Genomic DNA, 23,894 nt, shown 5'->3' on the forward strand with positions numbered 1-23,894 from the left:
GAATACGAACTCGTCCCGGTCAGTTGTTTGTCAGAGAATGTCACCTGCTACATCATTGTCTTCATCTGACCAACATGGCCAGCTCGTATAGTTTTGCCCACTCGTATAAGCATGATTGTTTCTGTTTAATGAGCTTAGCCCAATTTAAAATTCTAAATCAGGGGCGGATCTATGAATTTTCTCAAGAGGGGGGCGGATTTTCAAAAAATTTTCGAAAATTTTGACGACCTTTTTTTTGGGTGGACCAAATTGATTTTCCGAGCTCTCCTAAAGCACTAAAAAGACGCTGTTTTGGCCCAATTTTCTGCGCCGCCGGCAAATTTTTCAAAAATAGGTAAAAAAAACCGTTTTTGGGCACTTTTTAGAAAATTTTGACAAAAAAATTGCATGTTTTTTTGGCGCGCGCTTCCTCTCAAAATGAGTATATATTGGTGCCGAAGGCGCCTGTAGAAAGATTTTAGGGTCGATCTGACAAAAACGAATTTCTTAAAAAGTACCAAAGGGGGACCCTTTGGGTCGGCAGGGGGTCGAATCCCTGAGGGGGAGGGGCGTTCGTATCCACCGCCCCCGCCCCCCTCCCCCCTAAATCCGCCCCTGAGCTAAATCCGCCCGAGCTAAACAAACTTTTTGTCAGATTGTTGATCTAGGCAGTTAGATATCATTTTCGTATTATGAGCTCGTATTTGGGAATTCTCCGTACCTAACTTTTTTAATTTTTCAAAACGGTTCGAAATATTAGTTCGGTGTACATATTGATTTTTGTAACACACCTGAAGAAAAGTTCAAATATGTTAATATGAGCTTCGAGTTTTTTAAAATCACTTTTTGCTTTTCTGTTCCGCAGGTGTAGTGAGAACTTATTTGGGACTTATTTGGGGCGTTTTATTCAGGCATAATCAAGTACCACAAACGGAAGTCAGACTGAGACAAGTGCTATGTCATTTTGAAGCCCGGTCAACCCAATATCGGGCTGTATTAACTAATTTTTAGTGCCATGAAAAAATCGCTGCAACTATTTGGCTTTTTGGATTAAGGTTGATTTATTGCCATGTTCTAATCCCCAACCAAGCAAATATCTACACTAACTTTTCCCACAGTAGTTACTTTTCCTTAAACACTTTTTTCAGTGATGGTATCTATTAAAGGATATCCATCTCCATAAACGACTAACTCAACTGTTAAACTAATAATATATCCCTTAATTTTATGAGTAGCAACATTTCTTTCTTTATTATAGAAGGGGTAAATACAATAAGAGATCCAAAAGTGAGTTAATTTAATCTAAATGACCCTGATATGGAAAAACTTCCATAAAATGGAAGTTAAATGGAGCCCTTACTTTTATTTCAGTCAATGTCATACCATCAAAAGATTCGTCCATTAGTATAAACGGATACTCACTACATTTAAATCGAATGCATTCGAATGCATTAAATTATAAATAAAATTATGTTCAACCAATTTCTTATTGATTTTAGCGCATCAACAGAAAAAAAAACTCGCATCACTAACCATCTTCATTGCAGTGCAAAGGTTTTGCAAGTAAACTGTCTGGTGAAAAATCCGATCCGACGAAGATGTTTAGTTCATCAATTTGGGTGAAATAAACGTCGGTCAGGGGTGCACTTAGGAGAGGTCATGCTCTAAGGAATTTGAAACTGCCCCAGCCATAGAGTCTTCTCTTTGCTACTATTTTACCTATATTTTTTTTTAGCTTACCGGTCGTAATAATTTCTCTAAAGGCGCGTTTAGTGCCAATAAATATTAAATTTGTGGGGAAAAATTCGACTGCGGATTGCAACTTTTGCTTGAAGATCATATCGGAAAACAAATGACTTGGTCGACTTTGAAAAAAGAACATTTTAAATAATTTTGTATTGATAATCCATGGTGACGGGAAAAAGTTTAGCACAGCTTTAAGCATAAAAGCTTTCCAAAAAAAAATTTAAGAATTTTTAGTAACTCAACTTTAAATTCAGAGGCGATTAGTTTTTTTGGGAAAACAAAATAATCGCAAAAAGCTGTGATTGCGATTAAAAATCACTGTTTTGCGATTGGCAAGGATTAGTGAATGAGGCAAATTGACTAGTTTATTCTACTCATCTGTATTTTATAGAGTACATGACCATTATGTTACATCAGCGCGTCTTCTGACTATTATGACCATCATATTATGTCAACACATCTTATCTCATTTTCAGCTGCAAAGCACTTGACTTGCTCTTCTGCAATCTAGAGAAATAGCGAAAAGTAAACAAGCACCATGGTATTATTTTCAGCCCAAATGATAGTAGCAGTAAGTGTCTCTTAATTCTTCTTGAAATGCGTTTGTTTCATTAATTAAGTTTGATTGATTAAATCGTTGCCAGGTAATTGTTGCGCTGTTTCCAGCATCAGGAGCAATTTCAAAATGCGGAAGCATTAAAGAAAGTTTCCTGGATGCAAATTATGACTTCGATCTCAAAAATTTTGTCAGCTGTATCGAATCCCGGGTAAGTCTTTACAGTAGTTTAACAATACGACAACTGATTTATCGATGAGAATCATAACAAAACCCGTAAAGCTGTGATTTGAGCTCCGAAAAAAATTCTCTACGACTATTCAAACTCAAATTTAGGGATAAGGCTCTAACCCAGGGCGGTTTTACAAAATCAAAGACCGCTAATTTTGATCAAAGACCGCTAAATTTGATTGTTGGTAACTAGTTTTGTGAAGCCTCTACAAGCTAATTGTCAAATTTAGGGATAAGGCTCTAACCCAGGGCGGTTTTACAAAATCAAAGACCGCTAATTTTAAACAACAAACAATTAAATAAGCCTAATTCCAGCAGGTCGTTAATTTTTTGGTCGGCAGGGGGGAGAATTCCTGAGGAGAAGCGTCCGCCCCCCCCCCCCCCCGCCCCTCCTAAATCCGCTGCTGTTTTCAAGTAAATTTGATTGTTGGTAACTAGTTTTGTGAAGCCTCTATAAGCTAATTGTCAAATTTAGGTATAAAGCTCTAACCCAGGGCGGTTTTACAAAATCAAAGACCGCTAATTTTAAACAACAAACAATTAAATAAGCCTAATTCCAGCAGGTCGTTAATTTCCTGCAGAAAAAAAAATATTTTTCAAGCAGGCGCGGATCTAGGAAGTTCTCGAGGGGGGGGGGGCGGATTTTCAAACATTTTTTGAAAATTTTGACTACCTTTTTTTAGGTCAACCAAATTGATTTTCTGAGCTCCCCCAAATCACTATAAAGACCCTAATTTGGCAAAATTTTCTGTTCCGCAGGCAAATTTGTGAAAAAAACAGGCCAAAAAAGGCGTTTTTATGCACCTTTTGGAAAATGTCGACCAAAAAATCGCGTTTTTTTGGCGCGCTCCTCCCTCAAAATTAGTATAGGTTGGCGCCAAAGGCGCCTTTGGAACATTTTTAAGGTCAGTCGGCCAAAAATGGATATAGTACAAATGGGGGACCCTTTGGGTCGGCAGGGGGGCGAATTCCTGAGGAGAAGCGTCCGCCCCCCCCCCGCCCCCCCCCCCGCCCCTCCTAAATCCGCTGCTGTTTTCAAGTAAATTTGATTGTTGGTAACTAGTTTTGTGAAGCCTCTATAAGCTAATTGTCCAAGAAAAACATTCAAAAATTTAAAAAAAAACCAAAACAATTTCGGACAAAATTGTGCTGAAATTTTGCCAAAACAACTGTTATTGCTGCAATCCACGCTCTGTTATTCGGAATGTGCAAGAAAAGAGTGACATCAATTTTTGTCATTTTCTTGAAGAAAATAGGTGTCGATCTTTCCAACCGACTTGAATGGAGACCCCTTCACCTCACTGCCAATTTCGGAGATCTAGAGGGGAGCTCGAAGCTGCTTCAGTTTGGTGCGGATCCGGCACCACAGAATATGAGGGCGTCTACACCCTTGCATATTGGTCAGTTACTCGTTCAATTTTTGTACTCTTACCAGCGTCGATGATAATTAGTGTCGGTTTTTTAACTTGTGTTTTGCTATATTACAACAATTTTGAATTTTATATATATATTCAACAAAAAAATTGTACGTTTCCGTAGAATGCAATACTTTTGATACCAGGTGTATCCGGAAGGTCTTCAACATTGACAATCCAAAAAACGAGTTTTGAAACGAGTTTTATATATATTTTCAACAAAAAAATAGTACGTTTCCGTAGAATGCAATACTTTTGATACCAGGTGTATCCGAAAGGTCTTCAACATTGACAATCCAAAAAAAAACTTACAAACATAGGCACCAGACAAACTCAAGAAAAGTTTCTTTTCAGAAAAGTATACAGACTTGAAGCTCTTCCAATTATATAATTGCCCTTTAGAAACTCAGCAAATCGCGGATCTTTTTACTTATTCCGCCAAAATTTCGTTTGCGGTTTTTAATATTCAATGTATAAATGATGAAAACAACATACAGATAGCACTGGTTGATTTGGTTAACGGGATCACTTTATTTATTCTTAAGCCGACTTCTGACAAGGCCGAACTGTGAGCAGATACGGTGGTCGTTTTTTTTCTTAGAGCTGTTTTCTGTGTCTTTTTACTAGTCTGGGTAAGAATCTGGAGCGTATTTGAAAAAAAATTTGAGTAGTATATCAAACATTTTTCATTTTATGTCAATTCAGCTTATTTTTAATTCGACTTAAAATTGTGAACAAAACATCTTGAGTTGGTACTGAAATTTGATTGGCTCATTCTAGCCAATCAAAGTAAAGCAAAATAAATTCAACGTAAGATGTTGAAAAAATGATTTTTGGGAATAAGTAAGAAGACCCATGTAAGCTTCAAAAAAATCAAATAAACTCAAAAAAACTTCTTAAATTCTTATTATGAATCTCAAAAAAAAAGAAAAGCGACTAATTTTTAATCCAAGTCATTTCCAGCTTTCTAATCTTAAACTAATCAATTAAAAAGTCAACACTGCTGCAACTTTTCATTTAAAAAATTTAATTATAAAAAGTGTTTCTTTTAGTAAAAACTCTTCCAAAACGCTGCAAAAAATTGTTCTTAAAATTAACTATAGAGCAAAAAACAGAGGCAAAGCTATGCTTCGCAACCACTAGCGAGAATACGACAAAAAGCAGCTTTATACAGTACAATAACAAAGAGTATAAAGAAGCCTCGGTTTAGCAAAAAATCGTCGACGTCTGAAAGTCGAACATGCAATTTTGAGATTAGGAGTCACACACACTAACCACTCAGCCAGGGAACCTTCTTAGTAGAATGAAGATTGAACAATAGCCACAAAAAAGGCAGAGAACAGATGCTACGCAATTTCCAATGCTATAGTGAAATTTCCAAAAAAGTGAACACTTTTAATGAAAACTTTTACTTCCGAGTTGGGTTAGAAAAAAATAGAGAATGTTCTTAATCATACGCTAAGCTGACGCTAGTGTAATTAGGTTGAAAACAGAAAACCCTATGCATACTAGAAAATATGATACAAGCACATTGAAACGGGGAGTAAGAACTCTACATAACATTCGCCATTACTTTTTAATGCAGCGCAGACAAGTCGCAGGGCGGTTTGCAGGGCAGACAAGTCTTAATTAAAAAATTAATTCATTGCTTACAAACAAGTATTTAAGAACAAGGAAAATATGAAACAAAGCACTTTGAAACTGGGAGTAAAAACTAGATAACATTAGCCCTTACTTTTTAATGCAGCTAAGGCAGTTTGCAGCTCAGACAGTTGTCAATTAATTAATGCAGCGCAGACAGTTTGCAGCTCAGACGTAAATAATTAAATGTTTAATTTATTGCTTACGAACAAGAAATAAAGAACAGAAAAAGAACCAAAACATGTTTTGATAACAATTTTCAAAATAGGACACTATATTCGGGTAACTTTCAAACATATTATTTAGGCCATAAACTTTTTTTAGAAACATCAAGGAAAAACAGACGTGAAAATTTCAAACAATACCAGACAAGCAAACACATTCAATTTTGCATCAAAATTTTAGTCCATTTTAATAATTTTTATGTCTTGCAAAACACTTTTTTTCAATCTTTGAAATTGAGTTTTAGAAAACAGTGGCAATTATCCCAAAAAATTGTTAATAAAACTGCAAAAAAATGCTCCTTTTGTGAAAAAGACAGCAAGTCTTTGCAAAAAATGGTTCTTGCTGAAATTCTAGGCATTATTTAATGCTGAAGCAAATATAGGTGAGGCTTTGTACTATTCTACGATATCCATTTGTCGCTCGTCGACGCTGCATTTTTCCTAAAGCCGCCATTGGTGCTAGTATATGTTAACTTTGAGGGGTAGCGCGTGCCAAACAATGGAATTTCTTAGTCAAAATCTTACAAAGAGTGCCCAAAAACGGCTATTTTATCCTTTTGAAAAAAATTGATAGTTTTATCTCTAGCGAGCGTAGCATTATGATATGAATTTTTTTGTCTTATTTTACTCGCAAATAGAAGTGATGGTTTGGCGGCCCTTTTGGTGTGTTTACCAACATTGGAAATTTAAAAACTTCAGATACTTTCAAATTTCCAATGTTGGTGAATACACCAAAATGGCCGCCGAACTATCACTTCTTTTTAAAGGAAATTAAAAAAAAATGATTTATATTCAAATCATAATGCTACGCTAGCTAGAGTTAAAACTATCTTTTAAAATTTTACGACCTATACAAGTGTTTCCACTCCTTTCACTGACTTTAAAAGCCGGAATTTTTGAATTGAACGAGATATTTTAGCTAAAACTCCAATCAGGTTTCTTCAACGATTTTATACATTGAAAACTTTGAAAATTGATTTAAAATTCAAATCGATTTAAAAGCATGATTTTGTGAAGATGTTTCCTAAATGAGGCAAACAAGTCAGTTAACTTTAGACAAATGCCCGAAACGTTGAAAAATTAAAAAATTTTCTGCTACGGGAGATATCATACCTCATTAAAAAGTGCAATTCAAAAAAATAAACTTGTCAAACGGAAGAAAAGTTCAGTTGATAATTATCGAATGTTAGCCATCGCAAGATTAAAGAGCCCAAAAGTCAAACCACTAAAATGAAATTAAGTGCGTGAAAAACAATGAAACACGACCTAAATACGTATCTTCATTTTGTTCATTGACACTTCGTTTAAAAAAAAAACCAATTTCAAATTTCAGCTGCTTTCCAGAATTATAACGGAATCGTCAAACTACTTGCTCAGAACAAAGACACACTTAACAAAGTGGACTTTCTCGGAAACTCTGCTTTACACCTGGCAGTGCAGAACAAACAGAAAGAAACCATGAATATTCTACTGGACGCGGGTGCAGACCCATACCTGGTCAATCAGAGGGCCCTCAGTCCGATTTCTCTGTCATGCACACTCAAGGATCGAGAGGTTATCAAAGTGTTCAACTTGAACGAAAATATATGTTCGAGAGATGAATAAGAACACTATCATCTTATTCTTATAGATCTTGTCCATCTCTGATTTCAAAAAATTGTACATGAAAAAAAAAACGGTTTTGAATGTAATGCAAATTTTACAAATGATAATAAATAAATATATATATTTGACCGCCTGACAAATAGCTTATCATTTGACAAGCGATAGATGTTTCATAGTTTTGATTTGGAGTTTTCATCGGCTGATAAAGTGGCGTACGCTCCACTGATAATGACGTTCCCACTCTCAGCAGCCTAAACAGGGAAGGGAACAAAATCTGGCTTTGACTATCGTGATGAGTTAAATGATTCGATTCAGAGATAAACACAGGGAAACATTTTAGAAACTTATTTAGTATGTGTAGATGTTAGTTTGGTTCTTACGTGACATTCGAAGTGAACAGTGTCTTTTTCTTTCCACATTCGGGTTTCTATTGTCTCTCCGGGGAAGATTGGCTTCGAGAAACGAGCCTAAAATTTAATTTTAATTAATTGCAAAAAAAAACAAATAACAGTACCCGGTTTCTGTGCAAGGAAGGAATCTTCGACCGTAGTCAGTTTCGCACAAACCCTTTTTTGTTGAAAAGCCTTTTTGGGAGCTTTTCTATGCAATTTCCTTTAACTAAACAGTTTAGCCTCAAACCTCAACAAAACTTCATTAAAGCTTTTCAATACTTATACTTTCTCGCATTTTAGAACAGTTATGATTATTTCAGCGCTAGTTTTGAGCATGATTTCAACCCACACCTGCTTCAAGATCAAATTTTCAAAAAATTTCAAGTTGTATACTCATATTTTTTGAACAAAACATTTAACCAAACCCTATATAAACAAATTAAGCGAACACATTTTGCTCATGGAGATACCACGATACAGGATGATGCTTTGTTAGCATTCTTCCACAATGAATTAAATTGTTAAAAAATATTTCAAACACAGAGACTAAGAGAAGCTTCGCAGCTTCTGCGATACAACACAAGAAGGCCGCAAAAATAAATCTTTTTAAATAGAAAGTTTCGAAAAAAAAAGATCGAAATGAATAAAACTAGTTTTTAAAAAAATCATTCCAAGACAATAGAAAGTGAAATTATTATCGCAAACATAACTTACTAAGCGTTAAAAAAGCAAAAAAAAACATCTAAGCAGAAATCCTAAAGCCAAAAAAAAATATTAAATCCCCTCAAAGCACAAACACACGCCCAACAAAAACTTTCGCTTTTCGAACCACGCAACATAAAGCCACTAAGCCGATTTTATATAGGCTGAAATCTGTGCAGCTAAAAGAAAAGAGAAAAAGCAAAAAAACTAAATTTTTACAAAACAAATTGAAAAATTACAACCAACATGAAAAGCAAATTTCGACAAGGAGGCGATGCTGTACTTTGCAAACGCAAGCAAACAACGCCTAAAAGTAGCTTAAAAAGAGTCACCTTCACACATAAATTAGAAGTCAATCACGTTTTTCGTGACCTTTACTCTTTGGATGTTCGGAACAAAGGAAGTCAACTGAGGTTAAAAAAAATCAGAAGTCTAACCGCGAAAAAGTAAGTTTTGAGCCTGAACAAATTTAAAGGCCTTCTCCTGAAAAAGGAACAAAAAAATCATCATGACCTATAAGAGAGTGTGAACCACCAGATGCACCTTAAGTAGCAATTTTATTTGCCACTTAAGTTGGAGAAAAGTTGCATCGCACTATCACACTACGCCACTCTCGTACAATCGTTGCATCGTACTATCACACAAAGCAAAGTGCACCATATTAAATTTGGTAAAAACCAAAGCATTTTTTGTTTTTATAATTTTGTCCGGATTAAATCAGCACTGTATATTGAGTTGAAAAATTTCTGAAAATGAGTTTTTATTGCACTTTTGTTTGAAACAACAGATTTCTTCGATTCGTTTTATGAATTAACACAAGCGAAGATGCGCTTCGCAAACACAAGCAAGGAAAATGCAAAAAAGAGCTCTAAAAAGGCAAATCAAAGTGAAATAAGAAAAATAATAATAACACAGAATTTTAGTGAGACGAGGAGTATCAAGTTCCCAAATCTCCTCCACGTCGGCTTGTATTTCACTAACACTAGCCACCAATAAAGCAGCTGCAGTTTCATCAAATAGCCAATGCTACACAGCAAAAATTCGACAAAAAAACTATTTCAGTGTTCCGGATTTGAATCTCCGACCTGTTGATTAGAAGTTTCACGTCCTCGCATCTGCGCCACAGTCGCTTGAAAGTAAATTATGCTGCATCCACCTGTTTTAAATCTTTTTAATTATATATTGTACTGATACGGAAATGCATAATTTTCAAAAAAAGGACTTAACGCAAAACCCTATTGACTTCTCTGCTTCAGTCGATGTTTAGCCGTATAATTGAAGGAGAAGACTACTACTTGCTCTTTCAATTGAAGTCTTTATCTCAGATTTGTTTGGGTAGTTTTCGAGAAAAGTGAAAAAAGATTCCAAAAAAATACGAAAAATTTGACTTTTCCTAATTCCTAACTTTTCTCTATCACAGAATAGGCATAACCTCTTATTCAGGGAAGACTTCCACACCCCAATATTCAAACTGAACCCTTGATATCAGCCTTTGCTTGTAGTTTTCAAGAATAGTGATGAAACTTCTTAAAAAAACGTTAAAAAGTCAAAAAATGGATTTTTCCGAAGTCCATATCAGGTTTTCTACAAATAAAAAGGGTAAAACAGATTGTGCAAGGAAAACCCAAGTACCATGATAGTTTGAATGAACTATGAACCTCAGAATCAGCAGGTAAGTTTTTGAAAAAAAGAACAAATTTCAAAAAACGGGCAAAAATTGGACATTTTCTAAGGCCATATTTTTTTTAATGCAGGGCATAGCCGCTTGCGCAGAGAAAATTTGCATAAATGATTATTTTCCTTTCATTTAAACCGCTAATCTCCGATTTGGCAGGGTAGTTTTTGAGCAAAATCAAACTTTTAGAAAAAATTAACAAAAGGTTAAAAAATGGGCTTGTTTGAGGCATAACTTTTTTTTAATGAATTTCAAGAATAACTGCTTGAGAAAAGAAAATCTCCATAAATTGTTCTTTTGATTGAAACCCTCAACTCAGATTTGTGCTTTTAGTATTTGAGAAAAACAAAAAATTCAAAACAAATAGGTCAAAAATCCCTTTACTGAAACTTTCGAAGGCCGTAGAAAAAGGGGTAAAATGAAAAGAGACTAGCGAAATATGCAGGCACATAGAAGAGCAGCCGACTTTTCAATTACAACTTTTTTGAAACTTGGCACAGTTGTCTTTTACAATTTGATATTTACAACTTAATTGATATTTCTGCGGAAAGTGCGAAAATTTTCCAAAGCGTTGAAAAAAAAACAATCCCAAACGTTTTCATTATCCTTTTATTTTAAACAGGACCTAACACCAGCTAAAAATAAAGCAGCAACATATGCTTTTAAATTGCAAAAAACCACCAAATGTGCACTTTTATTTGCGACTTAGGTTAGAAAAAAAACTCTTCGTACTAATACACTAAACATAAATAATCAAATGTCAACGCACATTTACTGAATAGCCATTTCAACCTTCTGGTGTAAAAATGCCACCAAAAACACCACTAATATTTGCGACTTCAATTGGAAAAAGGAGCCTTGAAGTATAACAGTACGCTACAATTGTGTACATAGTACGCGATTTGCACAGAGCCGAAGTTGCACTTCGCATACACAAGCAAAAATATGACCGATAACGCTACTGGGAACAACTGAATGAGTAAAACTTAGAACTTACAAAACTTCTTAAGTGACGCACGCCAATTATGAGTCTACATAATTGCTAAGTGACGCAAGGTAATTATGACGCATTAGCAGTACCAGTCAATTTGAAAAAAAAAAGAAATTTACCAATTAAAATGCTTCAATTTATAGAGCGGACGCATTTTAAGTAGTAGGCGAAAAATTTTATCAAAAACATCCGACCCTGCCCAGCTTTGAACCCTCTTGTTTTGTTAAGGGTCTCCTTCCATACCTCTACCCTACAGATCCATGATACTTTGAAGCTAAAATTTGTAATATAATAGTCTGTTAATATCCTTAGTATTGGCTGTACTTAATAGCTGCTGATTGATCAAAATGAACACATTTTCTCGCAAAAATATTTGCTTCGCAACAATATTTGCGACTTAGATTGGAAAAATAGAGAGTTCATACTACAACACAAGCTTTGCTTGTGTAACAATGCTAACATGCACAAATTGTATGTTGCGGAAAATTTGTTACCGACAGAAGCATCAAGGAAATGAATCTTGTGAACAAAGTTACTTACGAGAAAAAAGTCTATCGCAAGTTTAAAAACGTTTGGTTATGAAGCTTTGGCTTGAAAAAAAATATTGTTAAATGTTTCATCAGTTTTTAAGAGAGAAGGGGCATATGCAGGCATTTTAGCCTCACCGTATAACAAAAAGAATCAAATTATTTTCAAAATGAAGTTTCATTAATCACACAGAGGCAAGGCAGCGCTTCGCAAACACTGGCGAAAAGCAGATATATAAATAGCAAAAGTGAAATAAAAAAAACTATAAATAAGCCTCGAATTAGTAAAAATTCGGCAAAGTCTCGGATTCGATCTGCGACCTAGAGGTTATGAGTCTCACCCACTAACCATTTAGCCACATACGCTTAATAAACCACAAACGCTAACTACAAATCAAGCAGAGGAGAGATGCTACGAAATTTTGAAGTTGCATTAATGCAACTTCAGCCACAGATAAAGCAGAGAAGAGATGCTATGAAAATTTCAATGCATTGGATCGTGATTATAGCAAAAACACCACCAAATAAGTGAACACTTTTAATGAACAATTTTATTTGCGAGTGAGCTTAGAAAAAAAAGAAAGTTCGTTCTAATAAACTAACGCGCGCAAGTGTAATGAAGATCGCTCTTATGAAGAGTGGAGATAGTTACACGGCATCTTTCATAAATATTTAGATTGTTTTCCCTCAACACCCAGTAGTTATATTCGGAATTTTTATTGCACCTCGAATTACGGCTGATCGATTTTGTAATTTGATATATCACTGGATTTAATCTAAATTTCAGCTTTGGTATCTGGACTTTCGATGAAACAAAAAACAGCTCACTCCTTAACTTTCAGTGGTCAGAACAATAAACTTTCACTCTTCGAATAACCTCAAAAACCTCACCTTTAATGCTTTGATTTGAGAAGGGTCATGGTTACAGAACTCGGAGACTATGTGGCGGGTAGCAAATCCAAAACTGCACATGCCATGCAGGATAGGCTTTGAAAAACCTGAACAAAATACATCTGCAGTTTTTAGACGTCACGTTCCTTTACGATTGATTCATTCAAATTTTTGATACAATCGATCATTATGAGGCCAAACTCTGCGCTGGATAGGCTTACAATTTGGTGATTGTAGTTCTCTGGATTCCAGAGACAAGTCTTAAATTATGTTAAAATTTTGTCGGAATGATCAAAGAAAACGAAAGAACAAAAGAAGAGCAAAGAGCGTCTTTGTTGCGGAATCCGCTCACAATTCACAAAAGACACAGTTTGGCCTCGTAAGGATGCGGTTATCATTAATTTTTTTTCTGCAGTAAACCATTATTAATTGTATTTTGCTGTTATAAATGAACGACCACAAGATCCAATACAATTGCGAAAAAAAATGACGCACCTGCCATTTGGGCGAAGTTGGAGTCGACGTGAAGTGGGTTCCAGTCACCACACAGTCTGTACAAAGCAGCCTGATCTCCTCTTGTCTTCTCTCTCACTACCCTGTCCGGTTCCCTCGAAGGCTTCTTACCTAAGGGCTGAATAGATCCAACTTAGAATTCACTCTTTCAAGCTCTTTTGGAATGAATTTTTTTAACCTTTCTGATTAGTATTGTCGATACAAAAATTAGTTATGAGCGAAGCATATTAAAATATATAGTTTGAAAATTCACCCTCGCTGCTGCTGCGACCTTGGGTCCCCCAAAGCCACCATGGCCGACGATGAAGATGCCGAACTGGTTGAAACACACTTTCTCACCGCTGTCGTCAAACGAGTCAACTGAAATGGACAATCCATTCTACAAAAATTATTTCAGTTCTCTTGCCAGTTTACTTATCCCATTTACTTTAGTCGCATTTGTCGTACTAAATAAAACTTGCGGAATCATCTAGACAATTAGGATTCTACCCCTTCATGCCTGTTTGAGCGCTCGCTTTTAAAAATAAAATCAAAAGTCGTTTTATATGATTCCAAGAAACAAAAAGATAAATCAAACCTCCATGAAAGACTAACTAAGGATAGCCGGTTGCAGTGTAAATAGCACAAAAAGTTCCGACCACATTCATCAAAGGAATAAAAATTCTTTCATAAAAAAATAGGTAAATTAGGCATAATTAATTACAAAGGTCATTAATCACAAAAAAATTAATACACAGGGGCAAAACTGAGCTTCGCGACATTTTTGATACCAAATGAATTACTATGATTAAAAGCAAGTGAAACGTAAAATCAAAAACTGAAAAAAAACTTGAACAAACAACCGTTTTTGCCAAAAAAATTCATAAAAATTGCATAAACAAGCCCAAAATATCCAAGAAAAAATTACTTGCACCATAACAAACTATACAAGAAGCTTTCGGAATGCTGCGAAGTAGTCGAACTTTCAAAAAAGTCCTTTCTGTGGGAACTAAGCCGACAAAAATAAACAGACAGACGATAGTCCAAAAGAGCTCAAAATTTCTATTTTGCAAAAAAAACAGGTTCCGGCCGGATTCGAACCACATGACTTTGCCGTCTCAAGTAGATGCGTCGGGTAGTTGTTTGAGTTTAAATTTAAACAGGACTGCTCATATCAGGGCGAAGCCCTGAATTTTCAGACTGTTTTAGGGTCAATAGAGTAGTGTTGAATTTAAGAAATGGATAACATTTTCAAAAAAAAAATGAAAAATCATCTCCCACACGCTGTAAAATATAAAGTGAAATATTTCTCATATAGGAAAGTATTAATAAACCAAATAGCATGCCTCAATTTAATTTGGGACGATTTCTTAGACGGATTAAATCTCCGCTTACGCGTTAATAGTACGAAATATATCGCGCTTTAATTGTCCCCAATTTGGCAACCATTAAACCCCCATAACTTAACGAAAAAAAGATCACAAGTGAAGTTTTAGTTGATAATGTTTTCGAAGTTTAGCAATGCTGCTCGAAACAAAATTCAAAGTGCTTTAATACGATGTATCACTCTAAGACTAAAACCAAACTACGACTAAGCCCCTTCCCACTTTTACTGGTCGGAGCAATGAGAAATTACCATTGATGATGGCCAATGCCCCACTGCCTTTGTCCACTACTTCTGCAATGTCCACTTTGGACACAAGAGACCCACTAACGGGGAAAGGTTTCAACAGCTCCACGTACTGCTCACCATGCAACACCTACAGAACATTAGTACTTAGCTGACGGTACAACTCATATTCATCGTCATCAAACCGTTTAAAATATCTTGCATTGCATTTTAAAATAGCTAAGACGATTTATCCACAAGGAAAAGGACCAACATTCGAGCTGTTCAGCTTTTGATATAGAACCGCTGTTCTTCCCCTGGTTTTCGGAAAGAAATTGAATAAAAAGTTTTTATTTGACTTTTTTACTTGACTTTCTTCCCTCAAATAGAAAAAGAAACCCTTTAGAGCTGTCAGTCATAAACTTCAATTTATGCCAACTTTCACCTTCAACTAATCCGAGTGCCATAATTATATAACCTTTGTGAGGTCAATGTCCTGTAACCTCGGGTGTGACATGAGCAATTCAGGGGTCATGATCACCCTCTGGGCAGGCAACACTGCCATGCTAGGAATGGCTGCGAAGTCATCGCTGTTCTCGTACACCAAGTCCAGCTCAGTCTCTTTGGCACCAACTGAAAGTTAAATCAATTACAACGGCAGTGAAACTTTTGTAATAATCACTCAATATCACCTCTGCAATGAAATTTTTTTTTAGTGTTTGCTCTTAGGGTATCCAAAAATAAGACAATAAAAATAAAAGAACCCAAAAAACGTCACATTTATGCGACTTTACATTTATATTACCATAGACTTGCGAGAAATACATCAGCTAAACTCTTTTCAGGTAATGAAACACAGATCTAGATCTGCTTTTTATGTATTTTTTTTTTCTGCACGAAAGATCATTTCAGTTTGAAGCCGTGTAAATCGCGAATGTTCACACGCACAAATTAAATCGCGACTGAAGAATACTGACCTGCAATATTGTATAGCACTACATCTCTGTGTGTGATGACATACTGGGTGGGGTCAGGAGGGTGTCTGGTGGGGTCATTGAAAGGGGGCAGTCCTTCTGTCGGCTAAACAGACAACAGAAAGAGTTGAATGAAAAAATAAAGATTTTTAACCAAGGCCGATATGCACTTCCCAAAAACAACAAAAAAGAGCTCTTAACTCAAAACATAGCCAACAGACAATTGGAAAAAATTCAATAAATACAAGTAAAACGAAAAAAATCGACTTTTTTTAAATCGCAATTTTGGAAATTCCAAGAAAAAAACAGATGGCTTTAAAGCTCTTTGACTTTAAAGCTCTGATAATTAAATTCCATTTTCGAAATAAGAAGTCGATCACGTTTTTCCTGACATTTACTGTTCGAGAGTTGAGTTTGCTTTCTTTTTAACAAAGTAAAGGAACTAAACTTAAAAAAAATCAAAACCCCGATAAAAAAATTGAGACTTTTCCTTTAAAAAAAAACAAAAAAAAAATCATCACGAACAAAAGACTTTCGAGCCCTTTAAAATTTCGAGTCCAGAGTTCCAACTATTGATTCACAAGCCTTAAGCCACTGATAGATCCGAGATTACTGGGCAATATATACACAGCATTGAGTGCGCCTTAATTGCATGCACACATTTAGCTCAAACTATTTACAATGGCAAAATAGAAACTAAAATGTGACAAGCGAAACACAACACAAAAATAACAGAAATGTGCGACTAACATTAGAAAAAGGGCCTTGTATAACAACACAAACTCGTATAACAACACAACCATATCTATCGTGAGCACTTCACTAAACATATACATCATCATGGTGACACATGTCATTAATTGGGCCGAATCATCCAATGAATTCACATAGGTTAATTATAAACCTCTGATATGTGCAAAAATTTGGAGATCAAAAATATAAAACAATACTTCTAAAATAACACAGAGAGTCAGTTGCTGTACAACGATTTGAGATGATAAATTCAAAAATAAGAAAATGAATGAACTTTTTTTTTCAATTTTTTTATATTTTCTATTTTTTTTAGTTAAGGGCAACTGAGTTAGATAAAAAAACTGCAAGAACGACAGGCAGCAATCTCCATTTTTCAGCAATTAACGTTTGAAATATTACAGAAGCGAAGCGGAGAATAAAATAAAACATAAAAAGCCGAAATTGAAAATTTTTGAAAAAAACTACGTCATATAAACTTTCATATGTCTCGATAGAAGTTCATTCCAGGCAAACAAGCCGGAATTTTAAATCAGCAACAACTGAACAAAATTTACGAAAAGAAACAAAGCCGACAATCTTTGAGCAGACACAAGTTGAACCGAAAAAAAAATTTAAAAAAAAAGTTTTGTCCCACCTTAAACAATAATGAACAACTAGTGAACTTGCAACTACAATGAAAGTTGTTTAGAGCACAAGGAAAATCAGTGATGTGACTGTAAGCCAACAATCTTGAGCGGAAACCACTTCAACCGAAAAATAAAATGATTTTCTAAAAATCTTTCAAGTTCAAGTCCCCCTTGAAACTAGAATGAACAGCACTTGCACTTGTAACTCCAATGGAAGTTGCTTACAATAAAAAAAAATCAGTGACAAGGCAACTAAGCCAACAATCTTTGAGCAGACACCAACTGAACCAAAAAAAAAGATTTTATGAATTTTTTTTAAATTTTCAAGCCCCCTTCAAATTAGAATGAACAACAATTGCGCTTGCAACTACAAGGAAAATTAATTAAAGAACAAGCAAAATCTTTTGTGGCAATTTAGTCGGCAAAACCTGAGCGGACAAACGAAAAACAAAAAATTCATTTTTCTCGGAATTTTTTTTTCAATTTCCTTGATACTGAAAAAAAAAAGATCCGGCCACGACTCGAACCCCAGACCTTAGGGTAAGTTGGCAACTGCTTTACCTCCAGACCAAGGGGGAGCAAAGAGTTACATGATAAGAGAAAGTAAGAAGAGAAGTGAAGATAAATAGAGAAGTGAAAAGAAGTGATTCAACTGATTTTGTTAAACTAGTTGTTAAACCGAAAAAAAGTCTCCACTCCAGTTTGATAACGCTTGCTTATCGCAAGCGTAAAAATCAAGTGGTGACATCAGCCTCTCATCAATGTTCGTATAATTTAGTCTAAAAACCAAAAATTCAAACTATTTCTCTCGACACTAGAAAACTCTTTTTTTTGGAATCCAAATCACAATCAATTAGCACAAATTACCACAATTGTCTTTTTCTGATTAGAGCTTTCTTTGAGGGAGTCAAAATGCGTCAGAAAAAAAAACCACCCAATGCCGTAACTCCTTCTTATCCCACTAGGGAGTGGTCGATAAAATGAATGGGGCCGAATCATCCAATGAATGCACAGGGGTTATCAAATTATTAAATCAAGGATTATTAAATTCAGCTATTAAATAGCTAACAATGGCAAATCAGCTAAATTGTAAAAGTGTCAATGAACTCATGTAAAACAGGAAAAAATATATTTTTTACTTTAGAAACTTTCGAAGTTTAAGATTTGTTTATGATTGGCATATTTCTGAATGTTATCCTATTTAGAGAAAACTATCAGGATAAACTTGACTATTTTTTTTTCGGCTGGGAACTCAGAAAATTAGAGCCTATTTCTGAAATTAGAAGACTTACACGTTTTTCGTGACCTTTACACTTTTGCTGTTCGAATAACAAACAAAATCATCAAGACCTATTGTAGTTCTTCACTACGTTCTTTGACACTGAACAAGAGTGCAAAAAACTGGAATATCTAAGTAAGTGCCTTTATTACGTTCAGTGACTCTCAATGAACTACCCGCAAAACAAAAATTGAATATCGGCATAGTTTCCCAGATAATTTGAATAACTCCTCGGGGCACTACTTTTTGGATTGCGTTTCCTGAATAGGACTAGTCCTTGATGGTCCTTACATGTCTTCTTTCGCCATAAAACTGTTGATGCTATTTAATTCAGTTTGCTTGACATGCTAAATACGCTCTGGCAAAACAATTGAATTCAATCTAATTCTTTGTTTCGGTGTTTAAATCTCAGTCTACCTTGGGACTTGTTGGCCGAACAGTCGACTGTTCCTTTTTGGACCCCACAGTGGGTATTTCTGATGAGCCCTGGATGAGGGAGAGTAAATTCTGCACTGTCTCCTGCTGGTCAGAAGTGGCTACTAATTTACTCCTGTTCAAGTCACATACACTGTCCCAGTTAGAAGCCACTAGACAAAAATATGAAACTATAGAATAGGCCTGTCATAACATTGTGAATATCAATATCTAGGACACATTTATAGGATGTTCAACGGAAAGTATGCTCGCCTACGCCGGCAACAGAAGCATTTTTTCCTTTTCCTGTCCATCACTTGTTACTGTATTCACTATCGATTGGCAACTACAACAAGAGTCCAACAACAGGTAAATTTAAGCGTGCCTGATTTTAAAATAAACTACCTGATTCAACTGATATAGGTGTGTCTTGAGTTTCCATTTGGATTCCCGGTGATCTAAACAGCTGGCCTAAAAACACCTAACTCCTAATAATCTTTCCAGTGACTGAAGTCAAATACAGTCCATTAATGTTAACTCACATTTGGCCGCCCATCCAGCAGCGGTCTCTATTATGGATCCATTCTCCTGGCAAGATTCATGGCACAGATAGGCCACTACAGGCGCCACATAGCTCGGCTTCAGAGCATCCACCAAATCTAACAACATTACACAGTTGTCAAGAGATCTCTCACGATCACACATATTCAGCATGGCACTTTTTTGTAATGAACTATTACTGCTATGTTTAACATAAAAATTTCCAAGTCCTGCTATAAAACAAAATTATAGGAAGCGAAACACTAATCAGAAGCGAAACACTTTGCATACACAAGCAAAGTGTTTTGCTTTTGTTAAATTTTAATTACCTTATGCAAAAAATTCATTAAAAATTTGAAGGAAATGATCAATTTCTTGCTCAATTTTTTTTAAACTCAAAAGGCAAATAATTGGCAAACTTCTTCTGCGGCAAAAACTGCACCCGTAACTATTAAAAAACGTATCCTGTAATCTCACACCTGGTGGCATGACTGTCTGCGTGAGTCTGGATCCGGCCACTGGAGCTACCGCATTACAATGTATATTGTACTTCGCTCCTTCCTTGGCCAGAGTGCTACTCAAACCCACGAGTGCCATCTTGGCTGCCGAGTAGTTGGCCTGGCCGAACGAACCATAGAGACCCGAGGTGGATGACGTCATAACTACTCGGCCGAAGTTCTGCTGCCGGAAGTGGGGCCAGGCGGCCTTGGTGGTGACGTAAGAGCCACGAACGTGCACTCGGAATATCATGTCTAAAATAGCCAACCTGTTGATTGTGCTGAAAGCTGAAGAAACAGAGAACTTGACTCCATTGTGCTTATTCGTTTCAACTTAGATCACTAATTCTGGCTGAATTACTTTAGATAACACATTCCATTAAATCACAGTTCGATTTAACTGGTTTGTGGTCGCTGATGAAAATATCGTAAGTCGACTAACCCCAGTCCTCGTCGGTCATCTTGAGAAAGGACTTGTCACGGAGGATCCCAGCATTGTTCACCAGCACATCTGAATAGTGCCAAATTATACAGCCAGCCTTCATACACACAAGCGAAGCGGAGCTTCGCACCACTTGCGACAAAAAAGAAAGCCACTAAAGCGAAAAAAAATCGAAAAAAAACTAGAAAATGCAGAAAAAACTGATATATCAAAATGAATAAAGCTACATGCAAACTAAAACATTAAAACAAAAACATGCAAAGACAAGACAAAATGCAATTAGCATCGGAAGAAAACTGAGCGAGCGGTAATAAAGTCGAAAATACCGTAGCCTTTAAGCCAAATTGATGACTCAGAAAAAAATTATTAAGTCCCCCTCACCCTCGAAAACGACACAATTTCTTTGCTCGTCAAACGACACAATAAGAGGCCAATATAATTTAGGCCGAAACCTGTTAAGCCGAAAAAAGGAAAAGAAAAATAACAAAACAATGATATTTTGACAAATCGAGTTGGTGAAATCCCACCCAACCTAAAAAGCGAAAAATTTCGAATAGGACAGATATTTAAAATGCTAGCATGCACAAAATATGTCTGTGCAGTAAATTTATTGATAACAGAGGCTTCCAAGAAATGAGTTTAGTAAGTCCTGTGAACAAATTCAAATTTATTTACGGGAAAAAGTCTAGTACCCGATTGCAATACATTGCTACAGCAAGTATAAATAAACACTCAAATTCGATTTTTAAATTGTAATATTAGCACAGATTCCGTTTGAAAACAAGAGTAACTGGTTGCTGTGCAAAAAGAAGCACTGAAATTTCTGATCACAGTAGTCTATGCAAAGTCCAAACTTAAAGTTTTAAACAGCATGTTTTTTGCTATTATTTAAAAAAATTCTACCTGTTATTTTCATAGGGTACGGGACAAAACTGAAATAAGATAACGCGACAAAAATAATTGGTGAAAGTTTCTGAAACAAGAGGTCGTCGGAACAAAAAACACTCAATTCTCACCTATGCGTCCAAATGATTTGATAGCAGTGTCCACTATCTTCTGGCCTTCCTCCACCGAATCTAATTGAGAACACTTTTGAGAAGAGCAATTTGACAAGCTAGTTAATAACAAATTGGATTTTATTTGAATGGCAAATTAAGTGTTCAGTTGCGTGAAGTGTCTCACCGTAATTGGGCACTGCTTCTCCCCCTGATGCTCTGATTTCACTCACCACTCTGTCGGCTGGGTTGTTCGAACCCTGTTGACCTCTACCTCCCAATATATCCCCTCCATAGTCGTTCACTAAAGGTTGTTTTGAGCAAACAATTAATTTACCAGCAGAACAGAGCAATTTGTAAGAAATTTTTTTAAATTTAAACCACCTATTTTGGCAGTTATTGTAACAGAAAAACAACAAAAAAGCACTCGGTTTGAAAATTAGATCTGATTTTAGGCTATCATAATTAGAGTACCTACGACTTTGGCGCCCCTCTTGGCGAACAGGAGAGCATACTCCCTCCCTAGTCCATTGCCAGACCCAGTCACTACCACCACTCTGTTGCGGAACAGATACTTGGCAGCCGAAGACATCATTAGACGCAATACAAGGGACAACTAAGTTTTATTGCGATAGAAATCAGAATATCATGCAATTTATCTGCAAGGATTTCCATGTAAAGAGGTGAATAGTAACAAAACCGCAAATAATTTGAGACAAATAGCGAAGAATAACACGGTGGATTTTGATTCAAACAATGATTTAAAATTCATCTCGTCGGATTCCGCGAAGCGACAAATTGATTAAATAAAAATTATATTTCAAATACAAATTTTCGCAAATTTTCAAACTCACGTTTTGGCCAATTCTTGATCGCTCAGAAACAATTGGCCCAAAACAGTTTACATATCAATTGCTGTCAAAAAGACAATGAGTTTTGAATTATTGAAATTACTCCAAAAACTAACTTTACTCGAGCAAAACTAAAATTAAGCGTGAATAAGCTTGCTCGCTCGCCTTACTCGTTCAAAATAAGACAAAAAAAACGCTTTTTCTCGACACTGTGAAATTTTTAAATGTGGATCGAATCACGACTGAAAGGGCTTTCATTTGATATATCACTCAACCCAGTCCGATGATTATTTGCGGTACTGACTTTGCGTAGAAAACAAAGTAAAACACACCCGAATAGAAAGTTCCTGTCCATTTTTCATAGTCGGAACAATAAGGTAAGCCAGTTGCTGTGCAATCAGCACAAAGCAACGACCACAAAGATAAAAAACCATCTCAATTTTTTTTGGAATTGGGTTGCTCCTTGTTCGTGGTAAAATAGAAAAAATCTGAAGAAAAGCCAAAAGTTTAGACAGATTTGATAATAACAGTATATTAGCTTATTCGGCAACAGTTTTTCTCGAAAAATGAAACAAAAATTATTGTTTCAAAAATCAACAGAAAATTTTCTAAAATTGTTTGCAGGAAAAATTGTTGTTTTTGTTTGGCGCAGAAAAAATCTTCTTCTATTTTTACTGAAGTATAGATAAGTTTTCAGTCAGTACTTGAATTATAAGTGTCCGACTATTTCATGTAGTTTTATTAGATGTAGTTTCTCGCTTTACTCGCTCGAAAATTGAATAAAACTCAAAAAAATCGTAACGAGTTTTGAATTATTGAAATTACTCCAAAAACTAACTTTACTCGAGCAAAACTAAATTTAAGCATAAGCTTGCTCGCTCGCCTTACTCGTTTAAAATAAGACAAAAAAAATGCTTTTTCTCGACACTGTGAAATTTTTAAATGTGGATCGAATCACGACTGAAAGGGCCTTCATATGATATATCACTCAACCCAGTCCGATGATTATTTGCGGTACTGACTTTGCATAGAAAACAAAGTAAAACACACCCGAATAGAAAGTTCCTGTCCATTTTTCATAGTCGGAACAATAAGGTAAGCCAGTTGCTGTGCAATTAGCACAAAGCAACGACCACAAAGATAAAAAACCATCTCAATTTTTTTTGGAATTGGGTTGCTCCTTGTTCGTGGTAAAATAGAAAAAATCTGAAGAAAAGCCAAAAGTTTAGACAGATTTGATAATAACAGTATATTAGCTTATTCGGCAACAGTTTTTCTCGAAAAATGAAACAAAAATTATTGTTTCAAAAATCAACAGAAAATTTTCTAAAATTGTTTGCAGGAAAAATTGTTGTTTTTGTTTGGCGCAGAAAAAATCTTCTTCTATTTTTACTGAAGTATAGATAAGTTTTCAGTCAGTACTTGAATTATAAGTATCCGACTATTTCATGTAGTTTTATTAGATGTAGTTTCTCGCTTTACTCGCTCGAAAATTGAATCAAGCTAAAAAAAAATCGTAACGTTTTTTTTCGATACGGGGAAAAATTTACGAATAAATTTTTAATAGCCTTCGAATCACGTTTTAAATTGCTTTATTATGAATATATCACTCGCCTCCTTTCGATTATTACTATTATTACTTTTTTGCGTGGAAACAAAAAAACTTAAGCACACCCGAAGACAAAAGTTGCTCCCTATTTTTCAAACGTCAGAGCAAAACTATAAGCCGGTTGGTGCTCAACTAACGCAAAAATATCGACCAGAGATACTAGTGCACACAATTCCTAAAAAAAGTTTTCGTTTATTTTCAACTCTTTCTCCGTACAGAAAATTCAGTACCACAATTA

The 23,894-nt window shown here is 35.6% G+C and overlaps 2 protein-coding genes across 2 annotated transcripts; one reads left to right on the forward strand and one right to left on the reverse strand.

The window, feature by feature from the left end:
• The first annotated feature begins 2,114 nt into the window (after nt 1–2,114).
• Nucleotides 2,115–7,397, forward strand: LOC134845563 (receptor-interacting serine/threonine-protein kinase 4-like). The gene is made up of 4 exons (XM_063862507.1): nt 2,115–2,296; nt 2,370–2,492; nt 3,762–3,912; nt 7,126–7,397. Exons 1-4 carry the CDS (start codon nt 2,264–2,266, stop codon nt 7,395–7,397), a joined length of 579 nt encoding a protein of 192 aa, XP_063718577.1. The 5' UTR covers nt 2,115–2,263.
• Nucleotides 7,398–7,519: 122 nt separating this feature from the next.
• LOC134845562 (peroxisomal multifunctional enzyme type 2-like) lies at nt 7,520–21,851 on the reverse strand. Its single transcript, XM_063862506.1, has 16 exons — nt 21,671–21,851; nt 21,384–21,500; nt 21,218–21,277; nt 20,202–20,270; nt 19,742–20,014; nt 19,265–19,381; nt 19,128–19,193; nt 18,726–18,895; nt 15,654–15,756; nt 15,155–15,309; nt 14,704–14,827; nt 13,342–13,448; nt 13,071–13,206; nt 12,576–12,682; nt 7,778–7,864; nt 7,520–7,648 (listed from the first exon to the last, which is right to left on the reverse strand). Exons 1-16 carry the CDS (start codon nt 21,789–21,791, stop codon nt 7,568–7,570), a joined length of 1,893 nt encoding a protein of 630 aa, XP_063718576.1. The 5' UTR covers nt 21,792–21,851; the 3' UTR covers nt 7,520–7,567.
• Nucleotides 21,852–23,894: the final 2,043 nt, after the last annotated feature.

The sequence above is a fragment of the Symsagittifera roscoffensis genome, chromosome 5 (genome assembly GCF_963678635.1).
Source record: "Symsagittifera roscoffensis chromosome 5, txSymRosc1.1, whole genome shotgun sequence".
NCBI lineage: Eukaryota > Metazoa > Xenacoelomorpha > Acoela > Convolutidae > Symsagittifera > Symsagittifera roscoffensis.

Bases quoted from the DNA above. Each gene is read 5' to 3' on its own strand.
- LOC134845562 (XM_063862506.1), bottom strand. From the start codon at position 21,791: ATGATGTCTTCGGCTGCCAAGTATCTGTTCCGCAACAGAGTGGTGGTA. The intron at 12,683-13,070 runs GTGCGTCATTTT...TATTTTGTTCAG, and splicing joins CAACTTCGCCCAAATGGCAG to GTTTTTCAAAGCCTATCCTG. The intron at 7,649-7,777 runs GTAAGAACCAAA...TTCCCTGTTTAG, and splicing joins CTGTTCACTTCGAATGTCAC to GCTGCTGAGAGTGGGAACGT.
- LOC134845563 (XM_063862507.1), top strand. From the start codon at position 2,264: ATGGTATTATTTTCAGCCCAAATGATAGTAGCA. The intron at 2,493-3,761 runs GTAAGTCTTTAC...ATTTTCTTGAAG, and splicing joins TCAGCTGTATCGAATCCCGG to AAAATAGGTGTCGATCTTTC. The intron at 3,913-7,125 runs GTCAGTTACTCG...TTCAAATTTCAG, and splicing joins GTCTACACCCTTGCATATTG to CTGCTTTCCAGAATTATAAC.